Source organism: Opisthocomus hoazin, chromosome 5 (genome assembly GCF_030867145.1).
Source record: "Opisthocomus hoazin isolate bOpiHoa1 chromosome 5, bOpiHoa1.hap1, whole genome shotgun sequence".
Lineage (NCBI taxonomy): Eukaryota > Metazoa > Chordata > Aves > Opisthocomiformes > Opisthocomidae > Opisthocomus > Opisthocomus hoazin.
This window is the reverse complement of record NC_134418.1, coordinates 79,901,796-79,920,633: the sequence shown is the minus strand read 5'-3', so window position 1 is coordinate 79,920,633 and position 18,838 is coordinate 79,901,796. Positions and strand designations below refer to the sequence as shown.

Sequence of the window (18,838 nt, the reverse complement as noted above, 5' to 3'; positions counted from 1 at the left end):
TGTCTTAAGAAAGTTGGATCTCTCCTTCCCCTTCGTCTCCTTTCTTATTTCTTTTTCTTTTTTTCTTTTATTTTGTTTCCCCCCCTTTCTCTCCCTCCCAGTCCTTTTTGTCCTTCCCTCCTTCGCTGGAGCCGGGGGCAGCGGATGGGCCGGAGCCGAGATGCCGCGCTGTGGCGGCGGGGCCGGGCGCCGCGCTGGCTGCGCGCCGGGGCCGCGCTGAGCGCCGGGGCCGCGGCCGAGTTCGCGCTCTAGAGAGGTGCGCGGGCACCGGGGCATCGCTCGCTGCTGCGCGAAAGGGACGAGAAGGAGGGGAGGAAGCGTGCGGGGATGAACTGAGCTGGAGCGGACTTCGGGAGGAGAGCGCCGAGTCCAGCTGGTCTGGTGAGTTCTTTATTTAACGAGTTCCTTACCAGCGGGGTGCTTGGAGAGATGATTCCCGTGCGAGTTTTGGTGCTGTAGTTCGTTGCGTTGCTGAAAATACTCAGGTTTTCTCTTCAACCTGTAGTTCATAACTGTGCGGTGCATGTACGTTGCTGCGTGTATCAATACCTACACGCACATCGACTTCATCGAAAGCTGTGCGTGTCTGGGGCTGAGGGCACCCCCAGCTCCACCGCCACCTTCGCGGGGAGAGGGGCACGCAGGTTTTACCACCACCACCACCCCCCCCCCAGCCGGACCCGGACCCGGACCCGAACCCGCAGCCGCGCCGGGGGCTGCCGGCTCCGCTCGCCGCTGCTGGGGCCGAGCCCGCCCGGGCCGGCTGCCGGCGCCCTGCCCGTGCGCTGTGGCGCGGCGCCCCCTGGCGTCCCGCCCGCCGAACTGCGCCCCCGCCGCGGCCCGGACCGGGGCCGGGGGGGCGGGGGGCAGCGTGCCGGCGGGGCGGAAAACCGGCTCTTTCTGAAGGGGTACGGTTCCTCCCGGCCTTGCAGCGCCCGGCAATTTGAATCCTTAACGTCGGGCCGGCTGACAGACACGGCTCACGCACACGTTCCCCCCCCCCGCCGCTCTTCCCTGCGCCGGGGCGCGACGCTGCTCCTTAAAACGGCGGCGGGGAGCCGCGGGAGCCGTCGGTCGGTTTGTGGCTTCTGTGCGGAGTCCGAGGCTGGGAGGAGGCGTGAGGCCGAGCCCCGGGGGGCGGCAGTGGCCCGAGCGGGGACGGCGGGGCTCGTCCCGGCTCCCCGCCGCTCCCCGGACGGCAGAGCCCCGCCACCGGGGACCGCCGGTTCCCGCGGGCTCTGACGGTGCCCGACGGTCCCCCTCGCCCTCCCCGTCAGAGCCTTCCCCCAGCGGCTCTCTGAAGTTTCTGAGGAGCCTCTCCGACGGAGGAGGACTTGGCCACACGCGAAGCCGCCGGCCGGGCTGGAGCGGGGCGGGCGCGGCGGAGGTGAGGGATGTTCCCCCCCCTCCCCTCCAACGCCGGTCCCGACGCGTCCCCGGGCCACCGGGAGGAGCAGCTCCCCCGCTCCGCGCCTCGTCCTTCCCCGGCGGGGCCGGGCTGCGGGGGCCGCCGCAGAAACGAGTTCCGGAGGGGCGGCCGGCCAGGGCCGCGGAGGAATACGGCGGCGGGGGAGTGGGGGGGTGCGGAGGGGCACCGGAGAGTCCGGTGAAGAAAAGGGGAGCGGCGCGGCGGGCAGCGTGCGGGGCTGGTCCCGGCCCGGCTCCCGCCCCGCAGGCAGCGAGCCGCGGAGAGGTGAGGCGAGGCGAGGCGGCGGGAACCGGGGGAGTTGGGAGAAGTTTTTGTGGCGGGGGAGGGGGCGGTGAGCAAAGTCGCCTCGTGGTGCGGGGGCCCGGCGGGAGGGGCTGCGGTGCGGAGCCGGCCCCTTCCCCGCTGATCCCGCCGGGCCCGGCCGGGCCGGGGTGGCCTCCGGGCGTCTCGGGCCCCGGCTCCCCGCTGCTCCCCGGCGGCTGGCGGGGCTGGAGCCGGCAGGTTGCTGCGGGAGAGGAGGTGGCGGCGAGTCGAGGCGTCCCGTTGCAAACTTCGTTCCCCGGTGAGGCGACCAGCGAGGGCCCGGGGGTGGCTTTCTCCCTTTGTCTGCGCTTCATTGCCGGGTCCCCGCGGAGGGTGAAGGGCAGGGCCCGCGGCGCCGGGCAGCGGCTCTGCGGGAGGTCCCGGCTGAGCGCCTCGGCCGGCCTCTGCCGCTTTTTCTTCTTAATTATTTTCTCCTTTGCAGCAGCTGAAAGAGAACAAAGCTTTGTTGGAAAGGTGCGCTTTGCAAGCTCTCGGTGCGAGTAAGTGGCGGTGTGCCTTACCGCGGGTGGTATCCCCCCGTTGTAAACTCATTTTTTTGGAAACGCGTTCATAAATCAAAAAATGCCGCTTTCCAACGGCAGATTTTCCTGCGGTTTAAGCTGCTGGCATGCAAGTTGCTCCTTGGCGGTTGCATGGGGAATGCTACCTGTGTTCTTTTACCACCTCCGCTATCTTTCTGTAGAAGAAAAGAACGCTGTGTAATAGATGTGTATTTCGCACTTACTCGTCTAGCCATGTGGAAGTAAAATACCTTACTTTAACGCTGAAAGTTATTTAATTTTTAAGCTTTTGTTTTGTTCTCCGAAATCCTGAAATCTCACTCTTGGGAGACTTGAAGGTGAGCTTTAGTAGCCATCCCGCTTGCAGGGTAGTTGCCTGGCTTTGTAACTTACGATGTGAAAGAACTTTGCATGGCTAAGTTGTCGGTGCAAGTAAGCAAACGTAAAATCCCTTTAAACCCTCAAAGATTTACATATTTTAATAATTTTAAGTTTAAAACCGAGTTCAAGCTCGGTATAACTATTGTGGGCACAGACGTTAAGGTGCCGTGTTAAATTTTGATCACTCTTTCATTCCCAGAGTCTGGAGGTCAGTTTTTCCTTGCACAGCTGGGGAGCTCAGTTAGATACATGAGTCAAGTAACAGCCCTACAGATAAATAGTCATAATTCTCTGTGTGAGACTTTTTCACTCCAGATACAGAATCTTTTTGAATCTGTTTGAATGCAGCTGCTGCATTTTCCTTTTAAAAGCAAAGATCTTGAAAGCATAAATCAAAGTATCTCATGAGGTTAACTCATAGTGTGGAGGATACAAGCATAGAACTCCCTGGAGTTTAGTCACAAGTTGAAACTGTTATGTTAATCTCTACGACAATGTACATTTTTGGAATAACTTCCCAGCTTTACTGAAGTAACGTTACCATATGCTTTCATCATGTGTTAATTTTCTGGATACCAAAACAGACGAACACCCCCCCTACCAGAGGACCGAAGAACACTGTTAAATTTTTTGACTGGAAATTTAAGTGTGGTGGAACAGATTTTCTTCCCCTCCCCTGATCAGACTACTTAAGTAATAGCTTTTAAACAGTTGAAAGAGTAGACCTAACTGCAGTTAGTGCAGCCCACAAAGCCACACGATCTCTCGTAGACTCCTGCAGTAGGAACCCTGTCATAACAGTTCAGGTACTGCAGTCATACCTTTTCGCAGCGCATTTGTGTCAGACGGCATCAGTTGCGTGTGCTGATCAAAATCGACCTTTAAAGTGAATAGGTGATGATTTGATTGGTGGAGACATGTTAGTGTTAGTAACTTAACATTACAAATGAAAGAAACTGATGCACATATTGGGGGGGGGGAAACCCTCACGACATTTATTAGAAGTTACTGAAAGATTAGACTAACTTCAGTAGACAAGCATTGCAGAAACAGCACTGAAGAAACTCTTCTAGTCCTTGGAATGTTCTCTGGTGTTTCCCTAGAGCGGTGCAACAGGTCGTGCTCACACAGTGTCCTTCTGCTAGTGTAAACGATGTAGCTTAGTCTTACAGGAGGCCCTTCTGGACTTAAATGGTAAATCTTGCGTGTAGAAAAGGGATAGTAGTGGGACTAAGACTCATCATGGCTTGGGCTGTGTGGCCTGATTTAGGTTCTTTCTCTATCTGCAATTTTTATTTGATTGCTGGGGGAGTAAATCTCAATGTATGCTCCCCATTGATAGATTGTGTGGAAGATAAACTTGTTTTGTCTGTTTCTTTTGTTTGCTTGCTTGGCATTGAGATTGCCATTTACTAAATACTGTATGCTGAAAACTTTCAAATCTCAAGCTGTAAACTTTGAAGTCTAGATACAGTAAACATACTGCCAAGTGTAACATTATCTTATGTGACTGCCATCTTATCCAAATCATCTTCATCTGTAAGTTATCAATTTGAGGTCTGCTAGCCACCAAATTTTGCTTGTTCTTATAATGTGAAGATAGTTCATATTTCTAAGTTGTGTTAGTATTTTTTTCCCATAGGGAAATCATGTTAACAGTGTTCATGTGTTAATAATTTTGTTAACATTGTAACTAAGTAGTAAAAGTCTCTTATGTATCCCGGCGCTGAATATGCATATAATAAATAATGACCTGGATACGCATATAAATAAGTTATCTGAATAATAATTTCCAAACAGGAAATCAAAATTTGGTTGAAAGTAGCTTTTCAGAATAAATACAGTGCGCACTTCTTATAAACCTAGGGCTATGATGTTCTGTTAAGCAAACGGTTGCCTTATGTGTTGAAAATGAATGCAGAAAATCCTGAATTGGTCGTATTCCAAAGATAATAAAAAATTTAGGAGCTCAAAGTGTAGCCTTTGGCAAAAATGTTTCTGAAATTCAGTCATTCTGGCTCACTGTAATGAGCCTTCTAAGTTTGTATCTCACACATTATCACTTTATCTTAACACTTTCATACTTTCACTTAGTATTTAGCTGTCTTTACAACTGACATTTTTTAATACGTTAGATATTTATCAAGATTATATGATGTTGATTTTTGGATAACCCTGGATCAACATTTTTTTAGTTTCCAGTAGCTCTGTGAATTTTGACAAGACAGAAAAAGTGTCATGTAACAGAAATGAGTAACTTGTTTTTATCTAACATGGTTAACTATTCAGTTGAGAGATGCTCTTAAGCTCTCAGTTGTGACTCAGCAAACCTGAGAAGTTGCTGCTGAGGAATGGATTCTCTTACTGGTAGTTGCGTCATTGTGTGTAATAGGCTGCCTGTTGCCAGTTCTGAGCGGGCTCCACTTGATTTTATTACAGAAAAGCAGCAAAAAGCATTTAAGGTATTATGGCACAGAACAATATTTATGGTAATAGTAAAACCTACGCAAGCATTCAAATTTGAATGAGGAGTTTGGATATCTTCATGCAATCTAATGCATCATAGTGTGGTGCACGTTGTGTCTAATGTACCTGAAATGTGAGGAGCAAATGCTAAAAGATACAGACAGGTACAATGTTTTACATAATAAATACACCACTTCAGACAGTTTCTTGCCAAACAGAAGTATAGGAACAGAAGTACAGGCAGCAGTGAGTTACAAGATGCCGTAGCATCAGAGGTCAAGCTGTGTTTTTGACTTCATAGATTAAAAAAAAATAATTCCTAATGTAGCTGAGGAAGAAAAGAGTGAGATCTGGTCAGATCAGTATAAGATCTGATCATGAAGTAGTTTTTGATAATAGGCAGCTTCCAGAATTCCAGCAAGATGGGGCAAAATAACCTGTTTCTGTTGGCTATTTAAAATAATAATTTCTGAACATGTCTTCTAGGACAGTCTAATGGCATCTTAAATTGCTTCAAGTTTTGGAGGTATTGATAGAAATTATTTATTGCAGGGTTCTGGTTGGTGTGGGTTTTTTTTTTTTGTGTTTTTTTTGTTTTTTTGTTGTTTTTTTTTTTTTGTATGGGTTTTTTAAATGGAAATGTTCATTTTCTTGGCAGTATGTTAGGGGGATGAAGCCCTGGAGACCCAAATGTCTGTTTACTCCCAAGGCAAATCATAGCCTGGGAGGAAGAGTAGACAGAGGAGGAGTAATATTGTTAACCCATTGAAATGGTGGCAGTTCCAGCCTCGCACTCATTTGCTTCTCCAACCTTTCCTTCGTCCAGCGTTAGGACCTTGTAAGTAGTGGCTGCAGCTAGTGACTTACTTTTAGAAGCTCATACACTTTTTATTGTTTGCTCATTCACTTTTTATTGTTTGCTGTGGTTATAGCTTTAATTATGTGACTTAATTGCTAGATTTGGAAGACGGAGGCACTTTTTATTTTTTCTTTCTTCCAAAAGGACTCTAGCTAAGTTTTCATTACTCCTTTCCAGTATTTCCCATATTTTCTGTGGATCTGAGTCTTAAATTCTTCTCAATCATTGACTTACTAGTGGCTGTGACTGAATTACTTTTGAGGTTTTGGAGTGAACTGTTGACAGAAGCAGGTTAATTTGCTCTAATGCTGTCTAGCGGGCAGAGGCAGTCCATGGAATTTCAGCCAGCACGATCTTTGCTGAGCAGGTGGGAATTAGGAGGAAGAGAAAGAACTGGAAGAGGAAGTGTGAGTGGAGGAAGGAGAAAACACAATGTAATACCCTTTGAGCTGAGACAAACAGAACTAGTGTGAGGACAGGCACCAAGGAGAGGCTGACAGCTGAAGATAGAGTGGGGACAAACTAGGGCTAAAATGTGGGAGAAAATATTTAGGAAGAATGAAAGGACCATACAGTTAGGAATTAGTATGAGTTGTATAGCAGACTGGCCAGGGAAGAGGATGCTAAAGTAGAGGTAAGGGAAAAATTTTTAGGATAAATGGGGAAAAGTGAAAGAAAAGAATGTATACTGCTTAATCCAAGTAATCTAGTCAAAGCTAGGTTGCTTTCTACTAGCTGGAAATAAATTTTTCCCACAGGATTTTGTTGAAAGCTTAGGCTTGCTGAGGAAGCATTCTGAAGCTTTGATTTGTTGTCCTGTGAGACTTTGGGGAGTAAAGACTGTTGCTATAATCCCAGATGAAGAGGGTGGTCCCAAAGGTCTTGGTCCTGTGGTTTCTGCCTTTCTTCCTATTTCCCAGTGTCTTCACATCAGCCAATTTCCTCGGAACTCTGGGATACATCTCTTCAGGTCCCATAGACTTATGTATGTTCAGGTTCCTCAGGTGGTCCAAACCTGATCTTCCGTTGCAGTGGGAGGGGCTTTGCCCCTCTGGACCCCATCTTGCAGTCCATCAAGGGGGATGGGCGAGGAGAGAGGTTGCCAGTGAAGACTGAGGCAAAAAAGTTGTTGAGTACCTCAGCCTTCTCCTCATCTGTTGATATGAGGTTGCTATGCTTGCCCATCGGGGCGGTATGCTTTCTTTAACTTTCCTTTTCTGGCTCACATACCTGTAGACGCCCTTCTTGTTATTCTTTGCATCCCTTGCCAAGTTCAGCTCCAGCTGCACCTTGGCCCTCCTGACCCAATCCCTGCAGAACCTGGCAGCGTCCCTGTGCTCTTCCCAGTATACCTGTCCCTGCTTCCACTGCCTGTGCAGTTCCCACTTGCCCTTCAGTTTGACCAGTAGGTCTCGGCTCAGCCATGCCAGTCTCTTGCCTTCCTTTCCTGATTTCTTACACCTGGGGACTGAATACTCCTGCATTCTATGGAAAGCATCCTGAAAGATCTGCCAGCTCTGTTCTGCCCCCCTGTCCCTGAGGACTGTTTCCCAGGGGGTTCTGCTGACTAACTGCTTGAAGAGCTGGAAGCTGGCTTTCCTAAAGTTTAGGGTCCTGACTTTACCCCTCGCCTTTCCCATATCCCTCAGGACTGTGAACTCTACCAATGCATGATCACTGCTGCCAAGGCTTCCTCCCATCTTGATGCTACTGATGAGCTCACCTGCACTGGTGAGCATCAGGTCTGGTATTGTGTCCCCTCTGGTAGGGGTGTCAATTAACTGGCTTAAGAAGTTACCCTCAATCCATTCTAGGAATCTCCTGGATTGCCTACTGCTCTCCCTGATACTTTTCCAGCAGATGTCGGGGTGGTTGAAGTCCCCCAGCAGGACAAGAGATTGCGAGTGTGAATCCTGCTGGAGCTGGAGGAAGAAGGCTTCGTCTGTAGGCTCCCCTTGATCGGACAGCCTGGAGTAGGCACCAACCACAAGGTTCCCTGTGTTGCCTCAGTCTTTGATTCTTACCCATAGGCTTTCGACCTGCTCGTGGCTGTTCTTCAGGGGCAGCTCTTCACACTGTATTGATTTATGGATGTAGATGGTAACGCCTCCACCCCTCTGTCCCCGCTTGTCCCTTCTAAACAGCCTGTAGCCTTCGATAGCCACGATCCAGTCGTGGGATTCATCCCACCAAGTTTCAGTAAGGGCAATCAGATCGTAGCTTTCTAGCAGCACAGGAGCTTCCAGCTCTTCCTGTTGTTTCCCATGCTGTGTGCGTTCGTGCACTTTGTTTCTCTTGGGGTGTTTCACAGAAGGTTCTTTGTTGGCATCTGCTACCTCAGGAGCTCCAAGCTCATCTCTGGGAGACTTTGTGCTACACTGTCTCCAGCACCCCTCTGGGCAACAGGCAGAGGGCCTGTACTAGCACCCCGTCCCTCCAACCAATGTGTATCACCCCATAGTTTATCACCGGTAGGCCCAATGTGTTCCACCTCCTGCTTTACATCTAGTTTAAAGCCCTGCCAATGACCCCCACAAGCTCCTGAGCAAAAATCCTCTTTCCCTTTTGAGAAAGGTTAATCCCGTCTGATGCCAGCCAACCTAGTGCTGTGTAGGCCATCCCATTGTCAAAAAAGTCAAAGTTGTGTCGGTGACACCAGCCACGGCGCCATGTAATGATATATTGGGTCCACTTGTTCCTTGCAACGTCACGGCCCGCAACTGGAAGGAGTGAGGGGAAAAAAATGACCTGTGCCCTGGGTTGCTGTTAGATTCCTGTTCTCGTAGCTCTTGATAGTAATTTGTTTCATATCTGTTCTGAGAGGGGAATAAAGGAGTAGTCTCATTCTTTATTGGTTTTACAACTTAGTGATGCTTGATAAAAATGCTTTTTATGATATGCACTGTTATCCACTACTCTTATGAAGGTACTCAGAGCTGGAGAGAATACAATACGTACAGAATTATTCTCTGTTTGTAATTTTCATTATTCTTGGACAGTTGCTCATAGGATACTTTGAAGAATTCATGGTAATTTCAAGCCAACTCTTGCAGTTTACTTCCACATTGTTGGACATCAGCCATTTTACAGTCTAAGTGAAATAAGAGAGAAGAGTTTTTTCTCAGAAGTCGATGTCACATATGAAGTAGAGAACTGGAGTGAATGTTCACCACTGCAGATTAGTTTAGATCTCGTTTGCTTGGTCATAGCAGATAGTACTGGCCTATTTCTTATAACGTGTTGCTTCATGGAGTTGTTCCTTTGCAGTTAACTCTGTGTGTTCCCCTTGTGGCATAGTAGTACTTCCTGAACTTCTGGTCTTGGGGATTCTTGGCATTTTTTAGGAGTTTTAATTTATCTGCTTTTCTATTACTGTAAATCACGTTGAAACTTTCTGCAAAGAGGATATAACCTAAATATGTAACTTCTAGGTTTTTTTCAAGCATGAATTCTAAACTAAACATCAAGGTTATATGACTAATATTTGAGCAGTCAAAAGTCTTAACACATCTTTCTCTTGTTTCAGGGTTTCTTTGTAATTGCTGCCATGGGAAGATACTTGACTATGCTGTTGCTGCTGATGCTGCTGGTGCAGCATTTTGGAAACTGTGAAGGAAATCAAAGGCCACATCATGCTCCACCAATGCAATTTACACAAGGACAGTATAATGCCACTGTGTTTGAGAATTCTGCAGCCAAGACTTATGTTGGGCATCCAGCGAAAATGGGCATTTACATTACAAATCCATTATGGGACCTAAGATACAAAATTGTTTCTGGGGACAATGAGAACTTGTTCAAAGCTGAGGAATATGTTCTTGGAAACTTTTGCTTCTTGAGAATACGAACGAAGGGAGGAAACACAGCTATTCTTAACAGAGAGGTAAAAGACCATTATATGCTGACTGTTAAAGCAGTTGAAAAAAATACAAATGCTGAAACTCGCACGAAGGTCAGGATACAGGTACTGGATACAAATGACTTGCGGCCTTTGTTTTCTCCAACCTCTTACAGTGTTTCTTTGCCTGAAAACACGGCAATAAGGACCAGCATCGCGAGAGTCAGTGCAACAGATGCAGATATAGGAACAAATGGAGAGTTCTACTATAGCTTTAAGGAAAGAACGGATGTGTTTGCTATACATCCAACTAGTGGAGTGGTCGTCCTAACTGGTAGACTTGACTATTCGGACACTAAGCGTTATGAGATGGAAATTCTTGCAGTGGACCGTGGGCTGAAGCTGTATGGTAGCAGCGGCATAAGCAGTATGGCGAAACTAACTGTTCACGTAGAGCAAGCAAACGAATATGCCCCTGTTATTACAGCTGTTACATTGACTCCATCAGAATCAGACAAAGATCCAGCTTATGCAATTGTAACTGTGGAGGACAATGATCAGGGTTCAAATGGGGAAATAGCATCATTAAATATAGTTGCAGGTGATCCGCTTCAACAGTTCAAAACAGTGAGGTCAGTTCCAGGCGGTAAAGAATACAGAATAAAAGCCGTTGGTCACATCGACTGGGAGAGCCACCCTTTTGGATACAACCTTACCCTTCAAGCTAAAGATAAAGGAAGTCCTCCGCAGTTTTCTTCTGTAAAAGTAGTTCATGTGACATCACCACAATTTAAGTTTGGTCCTGTCAGATTTGAAAAAGACATATATAGAGCTGAAATAAGTGAATTTGCCCCTCCAAACACACCTGTGATAATGGTGAAAGCTCTACCTAGTTACCCACATTTAAAATACATATTTAAAAACACACCCAGTAAAGTAAAATTCAATTTAAATACTCACACTGGTCTTATTACCACTTTGGAGCCCATAAAAGCACAATATGCATCCCATTTTGAACTTGAAGTTGTGACAAGTGACAGAAGAGCTTCTGCAAAAGTGTTAATTAAGGTACTAGGCATGAACAGCAATCCTCCCGAATTTACTCAGACATCTTACAAAGCCTCCTTTGATGAGAATGTGCCAATAGGTACGAGCGTCATGAGAGTAAGCGCAAAAGACCCTGACGAAGGCGAGAATGGCTATGTGACCTATAGCATTGCAAACCTAAATCCTTTGCCATTTGTGATCAACCATTTCAGTGGGATTATTAGTACCTCAGAAGACTTGGATTATGAATTGATGCCAAGGGTTTACAATTTAAGGATTCGAGCTTCTGATTGGGGTATACCATACCGTCGAGAAGTTGAAGTTCCTGTTACTATTATTTTAAATAACCTGAATGACAATATACCTCTGTTTGAGAAGATAAACTGTGAGGGAACAATCCCCAGGGATCTTGGTGTGGGAGAACAAATAACAACTGTATCTGCTATTGATGCTGATGAGCTCCAGTTGGTGAGATACCAGATTGAATCTGGAAATGAGCTCGATTTATTTAGCCTAAATCCAAACTCCGGAGTACTTTCACTCAAACAGTCACTAACAGATGGCCTGGGTGCTAAAATGTCTTTTCATAGTTTGAAAATTACAGCTACAGATGGAGAAAACTTTGCAAAACCATTGTATATCAACATAACTGTAGCTACTAGTCGCAAACCGGTCAACTTGCAATGTGAAGAAACTGGTGTTGCCAAAATGCTCGCAGAGAAACTATTGCAAGCAAATAAACTGCACAGTCGTGGAGAAGTCGAGGATGTTTTCTTTGACACTCACTCTGTGAATCTGCATGCACCCCAGTTTAGAAGTACTCTCCCGAGTAGCCTTGAGATCAGAGAAGACCAACCTGTGGGCTCCAGTATAATACTTATGAATGCTGCTGATCTTGATACTGGCTTCAATGGGAAGCTCGTGTATGTTATTTCTGGAGGTAATGAAGATAGTAGTTTCATTGTTGATATGGAAAGAGGAATGCTGGAAATTTTATCTCCTCTTGACCGAGAAGTGAAAGATAAATATACTCTAAATATCACCGTCTATGATCTTGGAATACCACAGAAGTCTGCCTGGCACCTTTTAGATATAAAGATTTTGGATGCTAATGACAACCCACCAGAGTTCCTGCAAGACAGCTATTTTGTTGAAGTGAGTGAAAACAAAGAACCAAACAGTGAAATAATTCAAATTGAAGCTACTGATAAAGATTTGGGGGCTAATGGCGAAGTGAAATATTCTCTGCTTACAGATACAGACAAGTTTACTATTAATGCTGTGACAGGAGTTGTGAAAGTTGTAGGGGTTCTGGATCGTGAGGAACAGGACATCTATTTCTTGAAAGTAGAGGCTAGGGACCAACCTACTGAAGAGCCTCAATTATTTTCAACAGTTGTTTTGAAAGTGTCTGTAGAAGATGTTAATGACAATCCTCCTAAGTTTATTCCTTCAAATTACCATGTGAAAATTCGAGAAGATCTTCCCGAGGGAACTATTATTATGTGGCTGGAAGCCTATGATCCTGATTTAGGCCAGTCAAGTCAAGTACGATATAGTCTTTTGGACAGTGGAGATGGCACCTTTGATGTTGATAAACTAAGTGGAGCAATACGTATTGTACAAAGACTGGATTATGAACAGAAACAATTTTATAACTTGACTGTGCGGGCCAAGGACAAAGGAAAACCCATTTCACTGTCTTCTACGTGTTACATCGAGATTGAGATCGTTGATGTGAATGAAAACTTGCACCCTCCACGGTTCTCTGTATTTGCGGATAAAGGCTTTGTAAAAGAAGATGCCCCTGTTGGCTCCTCAGTAATGACAGTATCTGCTTATGATGAAGATACAGGACGAGATGGGGAGATTAGATATTCCATCAGAGATGGATCTGGTATAGGAGTTTTTCGAATAGATGAGGAAAAAGGTAAGGTGCCTTTCTGTTATTATTATATTCTAAGTAAAATCATGCGCTAGCAAAGAGATAAGAGAAGCGGCATTGTCACAATTAACATAGATGTTCTTGTTAGGACAAAAAGATGTCACCTATAATGTGTGTAGTTCTATCTACCACTTCAGTGAAATTGTGTGTATACATTTGATAAGTGATTTCCCTCTGTTGTCCTCATTTCTGTCTATTTCTTACGCTGCAAATTCTCTGCCACCTGACATAAATAAGAATACTGTATAAAAGGAAGGTCTGCCTCATGTGAACAGTGTTGTCTTGTGGACAGCGGGACTGTGAAGCTAAGGCAGCAGACTGGTCTGTGCAGGGATTTTCATGCTTTTTAATCTTAAGTGGCATCTCTGTTGCTTCATTTATTGAAGGTATGCATGGGTGTGATATTGCCATACATGCTGGTTTTGGTAGTTACCTTTCAGAGTTGTTACAGGTGCCCATCTCTGACTTAGTAGGCGTTGCCTTCTTCATGGAAAGACTTCTGTCAAAGAAAGCATAGATGCAGCCTTTAAAAATAACTCGTATAAATGAAGGGGACTGAACTGTTGCCTTATTTCATTAATAATGCATAAACTGATGAGCAACTGTGAGAATGATTCCAGTGTCATGTATTCAGAACAAACATAATTATGGTTTCAATAAAATTCTAGTGCCGACTTCTAACGTTTTGGTTGGACTTCTGTGTAGCTGCCCAGTCATTTATGTCTCTGATAAAGATAGAGCATTGATACCATGCTGTTATCTAAGCTCCTTGGAATAAACTGAGTAGGAATCTTGTGCAAAATTTGGCTACGGGTTCCATGCAGGTAAATTATGGCATATATGATTGATGTCTTACAGAAAAAAAACTTGTAACTGAGAATAAAAGTTGTCAATCATCTGATTCATCCAGTAGCCATTCTGTGTGTTCTGTGTGTTCTGTATGCTGCATACAATTGTGAATGTGGATAATAGGAACTCTTTAAGGCTTAGGTGAACAAACTGTTACTGGCAATAGTTTTTCTTCTATAGAAAGTCAGTTATTAAATTAAGTAGTTTGTGGCTAAAGAACCAACTCTAGAGCTTGAACCCGTAGCGTTGCTTTTCTTAGCTTTAAACAAAGCACATAGTTAAGATTGTGGGACAAATTTTCTGATAATGGAGAATTGAGTACTTCCCAAGACTTACTTGTTTCACTTTTAGATTTTTGGGATGTGTGCAGAGTGTTTATGAATCATTATGGCTTTCTTTTGACATCAGTACATTCAAGTTTACTGTGAGTTATAGTATCTTAGAAAAGTGTCTAGCTGTTGTACAGAATAAGTCTGGGTTTGCCAATTTATTGTCCAAGTGATAACAGCAAAGAGAATGAAAGAGTAGTGAAGAAACATTTTTATTTTGACACCAATATGTACGTGTGTACCTGTTTATGTGTATGTGGACAGGTATGTATATTTTTGTGACACTGCTACTGTGGCAGAATTAGTTGTCTGCATGTGTTGCCTCTTTACTTGTTTGGCACAAGGATAGTTTGCTTTACTGAAGAATTGGTGTGAGTTTAAAGAAATTCCTTTTAATCTGCCAGGCTTACAACATTGGCAGAACTTAGGCCAAAATCAGCTTCTGTTTAATATTCTTGTCCAGGAGAGTGGCTCTGTATTTTCAAGGTGAGGGAGCAACATTGTCTATATTCATATCTGGTATCTAGTGTTTGCAGTTCTTCAGGGGTGAAAGTAGAGGGATTTTGTGGGGAGGGGGTGGTCGTGAAGAAGAGTTGCATGTTTCAATCTTAGTGAACAAATTCCACTTAAGACACTGGCTTGGGGAAAAATGTATTTGTGTTTGATAGGTGTGTTTTTTCCATCAAATGTTGATCTAAGGGAACCGAGGACAGAACATGGAGTATCTATAACTTGACAATGTAGCTTAAATTTTGTCTTTTTTTGGCTGAGAAGCCATCAGAATTGTTACAGAAGGAACTCTCTATACTGCACTGTCTGAATATTTGTCATGTTTTTCAAAATGGACTGGCCTTGTTACAGGGAGCAGACTGATAATTAGCCAAGAAAGCACATTAAATAATTTGTGAAAGAAGAGATCTGGCAAGCAGCTCGGTTACTTTTTCAGCTTGCTAAAGGGCTCTTCTGACTTTACCCTTTTACACTTGAGCTACCTGTCTCTTCCTGCTGTCTTTGAAAGCTTCATAGTGCACTTTCAGTTCAAAGATGGATAAACTGGATTTAAGAAGCTATTTGGAGTCAACACTTAACTATTTGGTGGCTAAGAGGAATCCTTTTGTGCCTTGCCTATGAAGAATCAAGGATAGGAATCAAGGACAACAATCACATTTGCAGAAAGGCTACCTGATTGATGATAAAAGGATCAAATAGCTAGTTCCATGCATGGAATTTTTGCTGGTTTTCAAGTTATCTTTTCCATGCTAATGGGGTTTTCTAGTTTTACATTTCCAAAGGTAGGAAATTGTATTAGTGTGTGATATTTGTACCTGTAATTCTGGATTTTTCATAAGAGAATTTAATAGATCTTTGCCACTAACTTTTGAGTACTTTTTTCTAACCTTTGGTTTAGGTCGGCTGGTTTTCATAGGTTCTGTTTTCTGCAGTCCTGTCCAAACCCTTAGAAGTAAATCTCTTAGCAGGGAGCCCTAATGCAGCCATACTCCCGAACTCCAGAGTTGCTTTGATTACTTTGTTGCCTAATTGCATTAATGCTTTTCAGGAAGACACAGAAAAAAGTACGTTGGGGAGAATTTAGTAGCCGGTCGTATTTTAGCTTTCAGGTAAGTATTCTTTAGACTGAAAAGACAATAATGGTTGGGAAAGGAGGAGAGCAAGATAACAAAAGTCTATAAAATCGCACTAGTTTCTGTACCACCTTCCTCATATCACTATCTGGTTTTTGCAATGCAAGAAATAGGGCACACGCAGTTAACGTGTAACCAACCTAAAAGGAAGCATTTTTCACGAGGTGCAATAAAGTTATGAAACTCATTTCCCTGGGAAGTTATAATGATTGAAAGTATGACTAAAGAAAATAAATGATACTAATGAGATTATTTTGAGGTTTGGCCTCGTGCTATCTTCAGCTCATAAATTGTTAACTGGAGGCCAAGTGGGTAAGGGAAGGAGATTAGAGATCATTGCTCAGTACAGAATGATTCAGAAGTACAACAGTGCATTGTGACTGTTGCTGTACAGAGATACAATTAAAATTAACTAATAAGTGGAGTCTCTGGGTATAGTATAACAGTATGAGGGGAAAAATGCTGAAACAAGATTTCTGTGCAGTGAATTTATACAACGAAGCAATTTATCATTTGGGTGTGTGTGTGTGTGTGTGTGTTCAGAAGTTGGAATTTAAGATAGCTTTTTATGTGTGAGCTAGACTGAAGTCTGCAAATTGAGATGATCAGCTGGCTGTATAAATTGCCTACTAAAGTAGCTGTAAAGTATTTTCCCCAAAAATCTGATAAAGAGTTGAGCAGATTGGGATGTTTTAATAATAGAATGCATTGTGTTGATGCAGATCCTAGTGTGCCACAAAAAAACACATGCACCATCTAAATCCCATTAGCACTGAGCAATAAAACTGAGATAAATCATGTCAATACCATGCTGCTACTGCCATTTAGAAGACCTGTAAGGAATGGTTGAAGCAATTGCTGGAGGAGAACCTAAAGCAGAAGCTATGTGGGACCAAGGCAATACTGAAACCTCTTTCTTCCTTGTCCCAGTTCCCATCCCAGCAGGCAAGCAGGGAAAAGGAGAGTGTCTTCCTGTTTACTTTTTGGTCGTCAAATATAAGAATAAGTATTAAGTATTTACACTCCTCAAAGATCACATGAAAGATGGAAGCTCTAGTGTGTAAAAATGGTATTGGAAAGAACTGCCAGTACTTCTTCCAGTTGTATAGGTGAACAAGGCCATTCAGTGTTGCCCACTGGGCTGGTTGTGACACTGTCGTGAGAGCACCAGCACATGGTGAGCAAGTTTCCACACTGATTTTCAGTTGTAGAAATGAGAACTGTTACTAGTTTTGCTCAGTATCTGGCCTTCTCCAGAAAATTTTTGCTAAGCAGACTGCTTCTCTCCTTGGGATATCTAGCTTATTACTGAGAGCTGTTTTTTACCTTGTTTCAAGGTTGTGTTCTTTTTGGTTTCCTTTTTAGTGCTCAAAATGTAGATAGCTGAGGGAGCCAGCAGACTTTGGGAGTGTAAATGTCCTGGGTCATTTAGCCTAAGAAAGGTCTTGTTGCAGTGTTTATAGAAGATGGGAGTCCATCCTGGAAGTTGATGTTCAGAAACAAAGGAAATTTCAAGAGTCCTGAATTCCCTGGTGTCTGGTTGTGTCTCACCATGTGTGTAGTAGAGTGGTTGGATTTGCGACCCTTGTACACCCAGATGCAGGATGTTAACAAGTAGGCCTGACGCAGTAAGGTTTCCCCTGATGACAGTTTGTTTGAACTATTTTAATAAACCACGGTGAATTTTACAAACGCTTTGTTATCAGAAACTTCCCGGCTAGTTAAACTTGCAAGGCTACCAGCAGGCATTTAATAAACTTCTGCAATTGAGGATATTTCCCAGCACATAACCTGGCTCCTGAATGGGTTGAGGGTGATGTGGCACTCTGAACTTCATGCATGATAACCTTATTACTTGTGAATAATCCAGTACTAGTTATTTGTTACCGGGAATCTTACTGTTATATCAGCAACCTGAGTTTCAGTTACTAGGTCATGAGTGTTACAGAGTGACAGTGGTTCTGTTCTAGCAGTAATAACAAAGTTTAAGATGTTTAAACTAATTTGCTGACTTAAAAAGATGTAAGTATGATTGTGCTTTATTAGAACAAAGGTCTTTCTAGCCTGATATGCTGTCTCCAGTAGCGTAAGGAAGAATAAGAGCAGGGCATACACGTGATGCTTGCTTCTAATACTTCCCCAGTCTCTGGTTATTTTCTGTTTGGGGAGTTTGAGTCAGATATGGTTTGTAACCTTTAGCAGATCTATCTTTCTTGTGTAGTCTTCCCTTGGAACCATGTAATTTTCAAGTGTAACCTTGCTTCCATAATAAGGAAAGATGTTCTGTTTTTGTAAAGAATGTTAAAGAAGCAAGTAAAAAACAAAACAACGTTAACGGGGCATGTGGAAGACAATTAATTTTATTGCACTATCTCTGTGTGCATAAAATACCATGAATAAAGCTTAATGGCTTTGAGACACTATTTTAATATTACCAGAACCATTTCCAGCTGGGATGACAGTAATTCATTAAGGAGAATGAATAGGATTTTAACTACCTAAAACAAAGTACTGAATTGTACTCTTGAAAGGTACAGAGCATTGGTAACACATAATAAGCATGTTAATATTACTTTGTAGTATTCTCGTAATTGCATTCATTAAAATGCAGGATACGATTAACATTTATACATAAGGGGTAGTTTCAGGTTCTGTTTCTTCAGTGATCTTTGGCTTTTGAGCTTTTCAAACCATTCTGCCACTCACTGTAGTTGAGTTTTAATATGAAGACAGGCATTAACAAAGATGAAATACTATGTTCACCAGTGGAGCGGAAGGCTTAAGTACCTATTGCAGAGCTCTTAAACCAACAGCATTGTCTGGAACAGAAGCCAACTGTCCTGCATCTATTGTAACGACTCTCATACCTCTGGGCAGGGTGGCTGCACCCAGATTGTGTGCTGGGAATGCTATCTGCTGCATTTCGATTCCTACTGTGTTCCGGCGCTCTTTGGAAGAGTGGTAGCTGGCACAGGCCGAAAGCAGTTTAGCAATGTGGAGGATCAGGTTCCAATGCCTGGGAACATTTTCTGTCTGTTTGTTGTACTGACACAGTTGTAAACCACTCAGAAGTAAGCGAGGCATTTCTAATCAAAACTGAGACTAGTATAATTTGGTTTTAAGTTAACTGTAGTTAAGCAGCCTTACAAATGTAGGACTTGCTTCCCATTCTTTCAGTGAATGCTTCATGCTGAAGTTGCACCTTCTATATAACTTCAGTTTGCTGCC

The 18,838-nt window shown here is 43.9% G+C and overlaps 1 protein-coding gene across 4 annotated transcripts in view; it reads left to right on the top strand.

Moving 5' to 3' along the window:
- Positions 1 to 294: 294 nt before the first annotated feature.
- Positions 295 to 18,838, top strand: part of FAT1 (FAT atypical cadherin 1) — a 113,770-nt gene continuing 95,226 nt past the window's right edge. For all 4 annotated transcript variants that reach the window (XM_009940186.2, XM_075421882.1, XM_075421881.1 and 1 more), the window contains exons 1-2: positions 295 to 381; positions 9,486 to 12,774. In XM_009940186.2, the coding sequence (XP_009938488.2) occupies positions 9,507 to 12,774 (3,268 nt within the window). In that variant the 5' untranslated portion in view covers positions 295 to 381; positions 9,486 to 9,506. The remainder of the gene's footprint in view (positions 382 to 9,485; positions 12,775 to 18,838) is intronic.